At 36.6% G+C, this 12992-nt stretch overlaps 1 protein-coding gene across 3 annotated transcripts in view; it reads right to left on the reverse strand.

The window, feature by feature from the left end:
• Pka-C1 (Protein kinase, cAMP-dependent, catalytic subunit 1) overlaps positions 1 to 12992 on the reverse strand; it is a 561997-nt gene that overhangs the window by 165946 nt on the left and 383059 nt on the right. The window contains exon 1 of one of the 3 annotated variants that reach the window (XM_081761578.1): positions 2973 to 3359. The exons of the other annotated variants lie outside the window; for them this stretch is intronic. Coding sequence (XP_081617704.1) covers positions 2973 to 3021 — 49 coding nt within the window. The 5' untranslated portion in view covers positions 3022 to 3359. Of the gene's footprint in view, positions 1 to 2972; positions 3360 to 12992 lie in introns of those variants that run through there. 3 annotated transcript variants of the gene reach the window in all.

Here is a 12992-nt window from a genome sequence, read left to right on the forward strand (position 1 = left end):
CAGCCTCGATGTTGAAAGGGCCGATAATAGTCAACAAACTTGACAGGTTCTATCTAGCATAAACCTACAGTAACGATTTCAGAAGATATCCCCCCGGGGGGACTTGTTATATACAGCGTAGTACTGAGAAAATATTCCTATTCCTCATTGACCATGAACTTATAATGTCCAGGGAGGGACTTCGTATCTCGGGGGGTGGGTTCCAGGCCACCTTAAAATCATCACTACCTTCATACCCTATGACCAACGGGTTTCTATTTTTCAAGGTCAAACACGGACAGAGACTATAATAGAATGTGGATAACGTAGGCGCCTATGGCGTGGGAGACCCGGGTTCGATTCCTGAGAGAAGTCCATGTGGTTCACATTCCACGTTACGACGTTGGTCCACATCTCACATAGCCTCCCTGCTGAACAGGACCCTAAACTCATATTCTGTATAATAATAATAATAATAATAATAATAATAATAATAATAATAATAATAATAATAGAAAAGGAAATTAAATATTTCAGTTTAACGTCCCACGATTATGCCCTTTAGGCTAAGGGAGACCGATTAAGGCATGATAATGATGGAAGAATTGATGGAATGAGAAAGTGGGAGGAAATAGGTGTACCCTGAGAAATCCCATAGATATGGTGTTGTTCACAACAGAATCACTTGCCTGGATTTATTTTTTTTTTTTTTTAAGGAGGAGGAAAGGACTAAATGAATTAGTTTGAATCAAGAATAGACCGACCAATGTATAACGAGAAACAGTAACAAGGGGAGTGAGAGCAACATCTATTCGGCCCCATAATAAGCACCTACTAGTAGGTTTGGATACACGTCCCGCAATTTGCGAGATTGTACCTTATTATGAGATTGTGTTGTGGCGTCCCGATAAAATTATTCGAAACGAAATCTTTAAGTTTTACGTCCCACGATTATGCCGGCTACACTAAAGGAGACGATTATGATTAGAAATGATTCAAATGGTGGAATGAAGAAAGCGGGAGGAAATGAGAGAACCCCGAGGGAATACACGCATTGTGTTTGTCCACCACAAAATTCACTTGGCGCAGGCTGGGATTGAGCCAGGAACCCTATGCAGGAGAGGTGAACGCTCCATCACTGAGCCACCACGGCCCATGATAATATTCTTCGAAACGCAAAATTAATTCTGATTTGTGAATGTGTACTTCTTAAAGTTATGTATCTGACAAGACATCGAAAGCCCTCCTCGTATATATAGGCCTATAATACCAATATGTTGCGAGAATAGTGTCAGTAGAAGACGCCATAGTATCTAAAGATGGGTTACTTTAATGACATCGATCTTCTATGAAAAGATATTACTTTTATTTCATGAATCCTCAAAATCCCGGAGAAATTGTATCCCCTATTATTCAAACCGAAACTGAGCAAATTGAGCCTATATATATATAAAAAAAAAAAAAAAAAACTCAAACTGTGCGCATGAAAAATCATTGAAAGTTTTATGTAAGAAAAAAAAAAGATATCCTTAACAAATGATAATTATTAAAAAAATACAGCAAAATATTTCGATAAAGATTATTAAAAAAACACCATTTAGAGTTTCATAATTGTGGGGAACAAAATAATAATAATAATAAATATAAATTTCAAGTCATTGGGTTAACTTCCATATAATGATTGATAACAGTTTTGCCTAACTTCACATTTTTAAGAATAGCCTGTCTATGCTAGGGAGAGCTAGAGCTTTCCTAGATCTTTAAATATCTAAAATAGATATAGTAGTATACTAAGCCTAATACATTATATGAAACTGCTCTATTTCTATTAGATAAAAAAAAATCTGAATATTAGTCAAAGTCTGAATATTAGAATTCAAAACTAAAATCAGTACAAAATACCTGCAGGGTCGTTACATAAGTTTTTTAAAAAAAATCAATATTTATTTTAATCACCATTTGTTTGCACACACTAAAATTAAAAGAGCAAAAGCCAGCAAAGGAGGAAAAAAACAATACTTTAGTCTGTTAAAAATACGTAGAAACTACTTTCACATCTGCTCACTTCAATGAATGAACAGCTCAAGGTTACGTCTGAAAACAGTCCTCAACTGCCATGACGCGAAGGTCAGTCGAATATTAATATCCACAAAGTATAATTGATCACGGTATCCAATTAATTTTAAATACGTTTCTGTATTGCCGCCTTCTAAAAATCATTACTTAAAAAAAGAAAAGAAAATACAAGAACACATTGGCATTTCTATTTTTGGTCCAGCTGAATGTCATCATAATGATTGTTTCGAAACACTGTGATTGGCTGCGATAGAACACTGTAAATACTGTACCAAAATCCTCGGTTATCCGCATACCAACAGGGTCATGTGTCAGCTATGTTATGAAAAATACAATTCTTAAATTTAGGCAAAAGAAAAAAATGAAGAAAAATACATATACAAGGAAAGTGTCGTCAAGACTCACTGACAAAACCATCATTTATAGGTGCTGAAATTATCAACATATGAAAGAAATATCGATTTGACATATAGGAATTAATCTTTTATGTATTTATTCAATGAAATAAAAAAAAAAAGTAAGACAAAATATGAAGCACTTTTTGACGGGAAATGCACCAGTTATAGTGCGAGAAAACGAAAATTAGTTAGGTTACTGCTACGTCATGTTTATAATGCCTCAGGCTATAAAATTAGGCTGATTTAATCGAGAATCATGACTGGGTACCTTTATTGAAAACACTATAATTCATCTCTTGATGTTGCGTCAATGAATTTTGATCAATAATACTGCAACATACCGTACACAGAACACCTTACGGCGCGAACTGCTTGAGATCTGAGGAGACCATTCACTATAGACGGCGCTTTTTTCTTCTTCTTTAAAACAAAACTATTGACAGACGAACTATTTTAGGGAACATATCTGCATATAAAAAATGAAATTGTTAATACATTTTTAGGCTTTCTTACACTTACCACTTTCAGCTGAGTCTCCCTTTTTATTAGTAGTGGTAGCATTTCCCATTTTTTAAATTCAAGTCCAGGCAAAGCACTCACGGCTAATATGTTACTATCTCGGTCTCCCTTGGTACATGTACCCCTATCACAACCTCTCTTTCCGGCCAAGACAATAGTTTTGATGTATGTTAAATAATAACAGAACTTCACCTAATTCACTAGCACTTCTCGCGTAACAAGTCCAGCATATTTTCATCAGCCCCGGCACATCGGTGGATCTTTAAGAAAACGTACATGTGAATTATAGCAGAAAGCAAGTACAGGCGTAAAGACGAAGACAAAAGAACACTGATATTTTCAGGCAAAATGGCTACCCTCACTGCTGAAACACAACTGAACAAGACGAAACGACAATTCATTCCACCACGTAGTTCGCAAAACTGTCCAGAGATAGCGCTAGAATACAGAAGCCGGTTTCCATTCGATCGTAGTTTTTGCGACAATCAATATGCATCGGGAGATTTCCCTACATTTTCAGTATTCCAATTATGAATTTAAGTACTACTTTTAGATTCCAGTTCAAGTACAATAACAAGTTTTAAAGGTCATGACTAATAACAAAATTTGTAAAGATAATTGAGGAATAATACTGAATGTAACTAATGCCTTACGTAGGCTTTGATGTCATAAGATGCACGTCAAAACGAAAAGAAAGAAAGAAAATGGTCCCAATCCTCTAAACAGAAATAGTTATGTATGAGGATATTATGTTGCATAAGTAACGTAGATATTTAAAATTAGCTTTCTACGTGTCAGTAAATATGATAGTGATACATCTAAGGTGGGCGCGATAACATCTGGGAATATGCGATGTATCACACAATTTGCATTGGGGAATCCCTGGGAAAGATCCTTAGGTAGACCAAGAAGGGGTGGGCAATAATTCTAGAGGGATAATAACTCTTAGTTCATTGACGGGCTTTTGTTTATGAGTGATGAACCTCCGGAATTATAATTAATATTATTACTTTGACACAAAAGCAAATTAAATCAGCTCTCTACCGCCATAGCATCAAGATCAGCGTCGCGTATGTGACGTCGGAAAAGACCTGATAAAAAACCTTTCAGTTTAACGTCCCAGGCATATGCCCTCTAGTAGGGTGTCTAGATGTCCTGCTTTTGGCCAGGCAGTCCAATTTTTGGAGGTTCTCTCCCGTGTCGAGCTTAGAAGTCGAGCCAGACGCCCATTTGTCCTGCTTTTCATTTGTCTCATTATAAATGTTTATGGATTCACTTTATAAAGAATTCAAGGTGTTTCAAGAAGCAGCAGCCTTAGATATGTTTAAGAATTGCACAACTGTTGAAGAATTGTATTTAAAAATTTTCGAACGTGCGAAAATACCAAGCAAAAATGGTTTCGAGAATTTGAAGAAAGTCTGTTCGTATATTATTTCCATTCAAAGTAGTAATGCATACTGCGAACAGGTATTTTCATTAATGAATGCTCCTTGGACAAAAGAATGCCACCGACTTAATATATCCACAGTTAAGTCCGAACATCAAGTTTGTTTCAACTTTGAAGGAAAAAGTGAAAATGGACCGCGCAGTGACATATTTAAAGAATTATTGCAGAACAAGCATCTATTGAAAGCCGCTCGGGGAGCAGAGAAATATCAATAACAGAAGATTTTGATTTGATTTTAGCGTCCCGTTCAGCAGCAAGGTTATATGAGACGTGGACCTACAGTTTAACGTGGGATACAAGCCATATAAGCTTCCGCCCGGAATCGAACCGGGTCTTCTACACCAAAGGTGCGTACGCTAACCGCTTAGCCATGAGGGAGCTCATTAATGATAGAAGAATTTTAACATGTAAATGTAGCTATTTGTAAATATAGCTTTCCCAGCTTGCTTGAGCCAAAGATTCTTAAATGCAATTAATGAATTGAATTTGTCATATGAGGGAAAAAGATTTACAAATTTATAAAGTCCGGCTTTCTAATTCAATGTGTCCGGAATTTTAGTCATTGCCTTTTGGCCACCCTATCCTCTAGGCTACAGGAAACTATGATTAAGGGAAATGAATGATGATGGAATAATTAATGGAATGAAAATGTGGAAGGAAACGAGAGTATCCCGAGAAAACTATGGACACGATATTGTCCACCACAAACTCGATTGGCCGGGCATCAAACCAAGGACACCACGCACAAGAGGTAAGCATTCTACCATGGAGCCTCCGTTCCCCCACGCCCTGAGAGAGTTTGGTAGCCAGCAGAGATTAGAAGCTAAAACTCCCAATGGCCAGAGCTGGGATCTAACTAGGGACCCAACGCGCAGTAGAGGTGAAGGCTCTACCACTGAGGCACCGCAGCCCCTATTTCACGTGTACACCACGTGAAGGAGTTTGGTTTGTATCCCATGATATTTTCTCAATTAGTATTGAAATCGAAAGTGGTATAAGATTTCTACCACTTCCTGTTTTTTTAGTGGAGTCATTAAATGGAGATGGGATAGATATTCTCGGAATGTTAATTGATTGCAGAAAACAATTTGTTGCTATTTAGTACCGCTTTTAGTCAACATCGATTAACGTAAAAAAAAAAAAAAAAAAAAAAAAAAAAAAAAAAAAAAGGAAGTTGTTGATTTCTGCCACTTTCTGCTTCAATAGAGTTAAGAGAGAAGATGGTACCTACTTTGAGACTTCAAATCGATTCTTGTTTTAAAAAATACTGCTTCTTGTTATCTCTTATCGTTTTTGCTCTAAGTAGATTAATACTGAAACCGGAAGTTGCAGTGAATTTCTATCATTTCCGGTTTTAGTAGAGTTAAGGATGGAGATAAAACGTATTCGTGGGACGCTTAATCGATTGCATGTTGCTCTATAGTGATCAACGTAAAAGCCGGAAATGATTAGTTTCTACTACTTCCGGTATATGGATTACCGCCATCAAAGAACTCTGTTCCTAAATTTTTATCCTCTATGATTTTGTCAAAATTAATGCTGACACATTGAGTAGTTGTTGAAACATTTGTTTGTCCCCCGGACTAACGGACGGGCACACGGACACACATTGTAATTCTATAAATGAGTTTTGGTAAACCAAACGATACACTCATGGGCGCCCGAAGAAAATTTTCTAGGGGGGGCTCAAATCCCCGGTTGCTGTATTATGTATGGTTGGTATTTTTTATTTGTATTAAGAAAATATTTTTTTTAAAAATAATACATTTTCGTGAGCCAGAGGGGCTCGGGGGGCCCCACCCTGCCCTCCCCTTCGGGCGCCCATGGACATACTAGCAGTGAAGGAATATTCAGTTTTTTCTTCCCTAGCCATTTATGGGAACTTTTGAGAACGCTAGCAATGCAGGTTGCCTCGGGTAAATTCACTGCTGACAAAAAAAAAAAAAAAAAAAAAGGTCATCGTCCGAAACGCAGAATAGGATAGGGTCATTATCACTCCTACGCATCTTTGTATTTAGAATTGTCTTACGGAACAATGCAATCATTTTCATGACAAAGATAAGACATTTTGCATACCACTTCTCAGCGAAATCAAAACTTCCATCAAATAGTAGGGATTTATTTCTCTTAATGTACCTTAATGGCACTGTTTACAGAGATAAATACAGAGTTTAATAATGCTACAATATTCAGTGCCATAAAGACACGCGTACTTTACCAATGTTGTATTGCTAATCTCAGTATTTTCAAGAAATGAATTACTTGACACAAAAGCATGTTCAACGAACTTCGTTACTGAATTCTCTATGTCCGTGCGTCTGCCTGTCCGTCCGTTTGTCTGTTATTTGTGATTTTTTCAATTATGAACCCTGAATTCGATAGAGCAGCGTTTCCCAACTGGTGTGCCTTGAATGGGCCACTGGTGTGCCGCGAGTAAATTGAAACAAAATTATTAATTCTATAGCAATTAAATTGCAGGACATAGGGGAAAATGTACATTTGTATTTCACATTACTATGAACCTCTAATATCAATGTACAATTTTAAGTTTCATACCGCGTTACTTTTCTGTACATTTTTAATATTGAAAAAGGAATATGTTATCATTGTTATAATGTTATGACCATTATTGCTTCTTTATCGTTGCAGACTATTTCGTAACTTCAAATTTTAAAATATTCAATCCTTTCGACAAAACAAACATGCATACGAATTACCTACATTTGTGATTTAAAAGTAAAAGAGATTTGTTTGTTCGTTCGTTATTTAGTTAGTGAAAGTTTGGATGGAGTTTTTGAAAAAAAAGCGTATTTTTAGAAACCTAACTCCAATATTTCATTGCAATTACTTTCTATTTTTAAATTAGAATGAAAAAATAAGCATAATGATTTACCACGGTGGAAAACCAGTGATCGAGCTTTCTTCTCTGTGAGGAGATTAGCAATCACAGAAAAAGATACCATGGTATTTTATACTTAAATATAATAAAATATATGAGTGTGCCGCGAGAATTCAAGTTACACCCATAGTGTGCCGCAAGTCGAAAAAGGTTGTGAAACGCTGCGATAGAGCATCAAAAAATATCAGAGAAAGTGTTAGAATTTTTCGCATCACTCTTACCGTTCCCGAGATATTGGCTAAAAATGGCCGATTTCCAGAAATTTAAGGAGCCATATCTCGGGAACCATAAGTCATAGACAGACCATATTGGTATTGAACAATACCTAACAAGATGGTACATATTTTGGTGCGAAATAGTAACCGGTGGCCACCAATTAATGTTGGTACCAAAATGTTTATCATCCTCTTAGGTATTGATTAGCACCAATATCGTCTCTCTACGACTTACCGTTCTCGTGATATCGGCCAAAAAATGCCCCATTTCTAGATATTTAAAGAGCAATATCTCGGGAACCATAAGTTATAGAGCGATGATATTGATGTTGATCAATACCTAAGAGGATGGTAAATATTTTGGTAGCAAATAGTAACTGGTGGTCACTGATCAACTTGCCACTGTTCCTCAGATATTGGCAAAAGAAGCTCGAATTTCGTGAGATTTGAGGAGTCATATCTCAGGAACTGTAAGTCATTGAGAAATTATATTTTTCGAAGTTTTGCGAGAAACAGAACAAAGTGCGGATAAAAAGATTTACTCTTACATGCAGGAACAGTCACAGTTATCTTTCCCGCTCCATCTCTCCATTCTTTTTAAGTTCGTTCTGGCAATGCTCTTGGAGCATTCTCAACTGGTTTATATTTGATTTTAAACTGTTTCAGTGATCAAATATGAAATGTAGTGTGTTTGATGTAGTGTAGTGAATTTGTATAAGGAACGCATTTCTATCTCACTAACCTCTCATTGATGATGTAGATGGTTTCCCTCTTATGAACTTGGAGACCGTTAGTTCTTGTGTATCGATGAATAAGAATAGGGTCTTTGGTGTGAGCAGTCCCGGGTTCGATTCCCGGTGGGGGCACTCGGTTGAAAAATTGTAAAACATTTTTTCCAGGCCAGCCACACTGAATGAAGTTTTCCTGGGTTTTCCTCATTCACACCAGGCAAATGCCGGGGCGGTACCTAGCTAATAGGTCCCAGGCAGCTTCCTTCCTTCCCCAATCCTTTCTTCCTTCACTTTCCCCGGGTTGTATGTTCGCTGAGGGACGTCATCCCTCTAAACGCGAAGGGCTAAATGGCCTTAGATGCCGAAAGCCCAGAAATCTATATTCTAAATCCTAAATAAGAATAGGGTAAGCACAAAGTAGACAGATCCTGATGACCTCCTCTGCAGGGAATTAAAATCAGCAAAGAATAAAAAAATACATTTATCCTCCTATCTTCTCCCCTTCCTGACTTATTTTAGAGCTCCGCGATAAATTTTCTAAAAATGCACTCAATTTTGATACAACATAATATACATGTGGGATGAATGTGTCTCCTTATGTGGGATGAACTGCCCAACTCCTTATGCAATTAAAAAGAAAATAATATGAACCTTAATAATTTCCGTTACAACTGTTGAATTTTAGTGTAATATGTTGTACATTTATTTTAAGGCTTCACTATCAATCACTCTGTATGGAGTTAGAATCTCTAAAAAAATAAATTAGTGGTATAAACCTCCCCCGCATTTTTAGAGTTCCACTGTAACTTATACGCCTATAAATCTCATTATATTTTCATTGACTCTTTTCCCTAATCTTCTTGTGGATGGGATTAACATCAGTGAAGAGTGAACGGTGAGAGAAGTTCATCCGTGGAGTCCCCTAATGTGGTATTGATTACTAACCCACCCCACTCAGATTAAAGATATGTCCAACGTCTATTTCCTAAAAAATATGAGATTTTCATGGAATTGCGTAAAGTTCCTGAAACTGCACAATCATTCCCACTAATTGGATTTAAAATTAATTGAGGACTAGAGGATGAACTTCTCTGGCCCCCAAGTTTAAAATAAGAATATGTCCTATGATAACTTCTGCAAATATTGTTCGATTTTAACACAAAATGATGTAATTATTTATTGAGGTTTTCACATACTCCCAACTCTTGTACTTATCAATCAAAACTCAGGACTCACTCAATCCACTTGGATTTAAGCAATATCTATATCTATATCTATATCTATCTATCTATCTATCTATCTATCTATCTATCTATCTATCTATCTATATATATATATATATATATATATATATATATATATATATATATATATATATATATATATATAATATATATCAGTAGCGGCTCGATACCATAATCTGAGGTAGTTCTGCACAGTTTGTTTTGTGAATATTGAATTTACTCTTCGCAGTAATTAATTATAAAATGTGCATACACCAACCAGCATAAAATTTTAGCACTCTTAATCGTTATAAATGACAATTATAATTGGACATTGACAAATATGTATACAGCTTTACTGTATCATGCAACCAAAACACTATTGTTTTGATTATTGCGTGTCAGTAGCGTATTTAGAATTTTGTTTCGGGAGGAGCTATACACAACATATCGAATAGACACTTCGATTTTTCCTTTTGGATGCCGACAAGTTTTATGAATTTCGGGGGAGCGTGAACCCGATGTCTCCCTCCTAAATACACCACTGTTGCGTACAACAAACTTAAAAATACCATATCCATATCGTAAGAAACATGCTGTTTTTATATACCATAAAAATTCCGAATTCACGTAATGTCTACAGACAGAAATTTTATCAATACTACTGAATTATAGACATCTTACCTTATCGTTTGTAAATGAAGTCCATCCGACGTGTCTTCTGTTGTGCAAAATGTTCTATTACTCTATCATTGAAGTTCGAAATGGTGGATATGAAATCACGCTCAATTGATAAGGCAGCCAAAGCATTGAGTCTTTCCTGGCACATTGTGCTTCTCAAAAATGTTTTAACTCTTTTTAAACTTGAGAAGCAACGTTCTGCTTCAGCTGTTGTCATTGGGGTAGTTAAAAGAATTTCCAAAAGTTTTAGGGATTCCCTAAAATTGTCACACAAATTGTGTTTGTTCAGAAAATTTAAAAATGGTAAGGCACCTTGCATATTTCTGAACTCGATCCGGTCATAAATGACACCCAACTCAGTTCGAAGACGCTCTTTCTCTAAGTATGGATATTGTGTCACAGTTGCACTTAATTCATCACTGGGAAACTGTTGAACATACTGAAGAAAGTTTTCTGAACACAAAAGTGATGATGCGACAAGGTGACCAGTATATTGGAACCTAGATTTCGCTGTATTTATGATCACATCACACACTTCAATCGCTGCAATTCGACGAGAATTTATTGTATCTTCTCTTCGTCTTCTTTTTATTTCGTGAGGTGCAGATGTTGTTGCCAAATTCTGTGCTTCTTCTTGTATTTCGGAAATGCTTCCTCTCAACCTTTGTACATTGCTCTCAAATGATTTAAGGGCATTCTCTAGATAACTAGGATCAGCTTTCCTCTTTTGCAGCTGATTGTATAGTATGTCCACGTGTGGCATAATATGATGAAAAAATGTCAACCAGAATACAAATGTTTCACACTGCAACATTCTTTCAATAGCTGAGGCTTGATTTATCGCTGTATATTGACTAAGTTCCTTCCTAATGTCTTCCATGCACTCAATAAGTTCATTTCGGTATTCAAAAACAACATTTACTGTTCGAATAAAAAAATTCCAACGAGTTGGAGCGGACCGCGGCACTCTTCTTTTAACTATTCGATCCAGTACAGCAACTCGTTGTGGTGAATGAGAGAAAAAAGCTGGGATGTCTTGTAAGTTAGCGAAAAATGTCCTAACCTCTGTATTTTGCGAACACGCTTGCTGCATTATTAAATTTAACTGATGAGCATAGCAGTGCACAAAGTGTGCTGATGGATATTCTGCTTTAATTTTTACTTGGACCCCGCCATGTTGGCCACTCATAACTGCAGCACCATCGTAGCACTGAGCAATTAATTTGTGCGACGGTATAATAGGTTGGATTTCATTCAAAATAGCTTGAGCAAGGCTTTCACTGTCATGCTTTGGAGGTAATAAAAATCCCCAAAAACGTTCAACTGGAGTACCTTCTCTCACGTATCTTAATATCACTACCAGTTGAAATTGTGATGAACAATCTGAAGTTTCGTCAGAAAGAAGTGCTACAAAACGTGTTTGCTCTATTTCACGTGTTATTTCTTCTCTGAACACTAATAGCATGCTATCTAACAACTCGTTTTGAATGGTTTTGGAGGTTCCTTTAAAATTACTAGAGCCCTGTAAATGTTCCCTTAATGTTTGGTCTAAATCAGCGCTGAAATCTATCAGTCCACGAAATATCCCCGGATTGGAGGAACCTTCTGCCTCGTCATGGCCCCGCATTGCGAGTTCAAAAGCACCACAAAATTTTATACAATTTATTATTTTTATGAAGGATGTATCTATTCCTGGTTACATTTTCATTATGTTTCTGTATACTTGCCCAGTACGCAGAATCAAGTTGTGAGCGTATATTGATTGTCCCTAAAAGCGACAAATCTGTTTGATTGTTCAAGTGGAGCTTCGAATTTTCATGTTTCTTAATTTTTTCGGTAAGATGCACAAGATCTTTTATCCCTCCCTTTGACCATGCATAATCCCCACCGAAAAGAAGACAAGGAAAACAGAAGAGCGCATTCGTGTTATCACATCCACATATCCAGTTATTTCTGTTGTATATATCTTTGTTAAAACGCCTAATGTAAGTTTTGCCACGACTGGTGCCCGAAACTTCGAGTGTTAAATCAGGAAGAGGCCTGCCTTTTTCCTTAATTTGAAGCTTTTCTTCGTAAGTTAATGAAGAGAAAGGTTGTTGTAACAAATGTTTCACGGAAGTCATTTTAAGAATATTGTTTACCTTACAATATTTACCATAAATAATCCCCTGCGAACACACAAATTCACACAAACTCGCACAAAAAATAGCACACAACACTTACACTAAACATCTTGATCAAAAACAAGAGGTTTTGCAGACAAACTTAGAGATGTCTTGCCCTAACCACTACTGATTTTCCCCCACACACAACCCTCGGCTGATAAAATTCAGCATTTTTTTTCTTCAAGAAGTAATAAATGGAAGATAAAAGAAAGGGACAACAGAGAGATGTGGCACCGTTGATTTTTAGGTAACAGGGGTCATAAATCTCTAACAAATTTCGCCAAGAACAGCAGGGAGAATTTTGAGGACTTTCCAGATTCTATGAAACAAGTGTCTTTACTCATGTCTACTAGTCGTATCACGTCGTGTGTTTTCGGCTTCTTCGGAAGTATTCGTGAGTTTTGAGCTGCTGGAAGTGCAGCTCTAGTAAATCCTATCTAACAAACAAGGAAAACGTAATACAGTGCGGCTGGTGAAGATTTTGGTCTCAATGCTAAAGCATAGGGTAATCCGTGCACAGCTCTTGCAATATTATTAAGCTTCAGAAGGTGTTTCTAAAAATTCTACGCTATGTAGCATATCCAGCAGTAGAATTTCAGGTCACAGTTAGATCAAATATCATCATTACGTGCTATTACCTTGATTAAATTAAGCACAAT

Source organism: Thermobia domestica, chromosome 6, assembly GCF_964235325.1.
Source record: "Thermobia domestica chromosome 6, izTheDome1.hap1.1, whole genome shotgun sequence".
In the NCBI taxonomy this organism is placed as follows: domain Eukaryota; kingdom Metazoa; phylum Arthropoda; class Insecta; order Zygentoma; family Lepismatidae; genus Thermobia; species Thermobia domestica.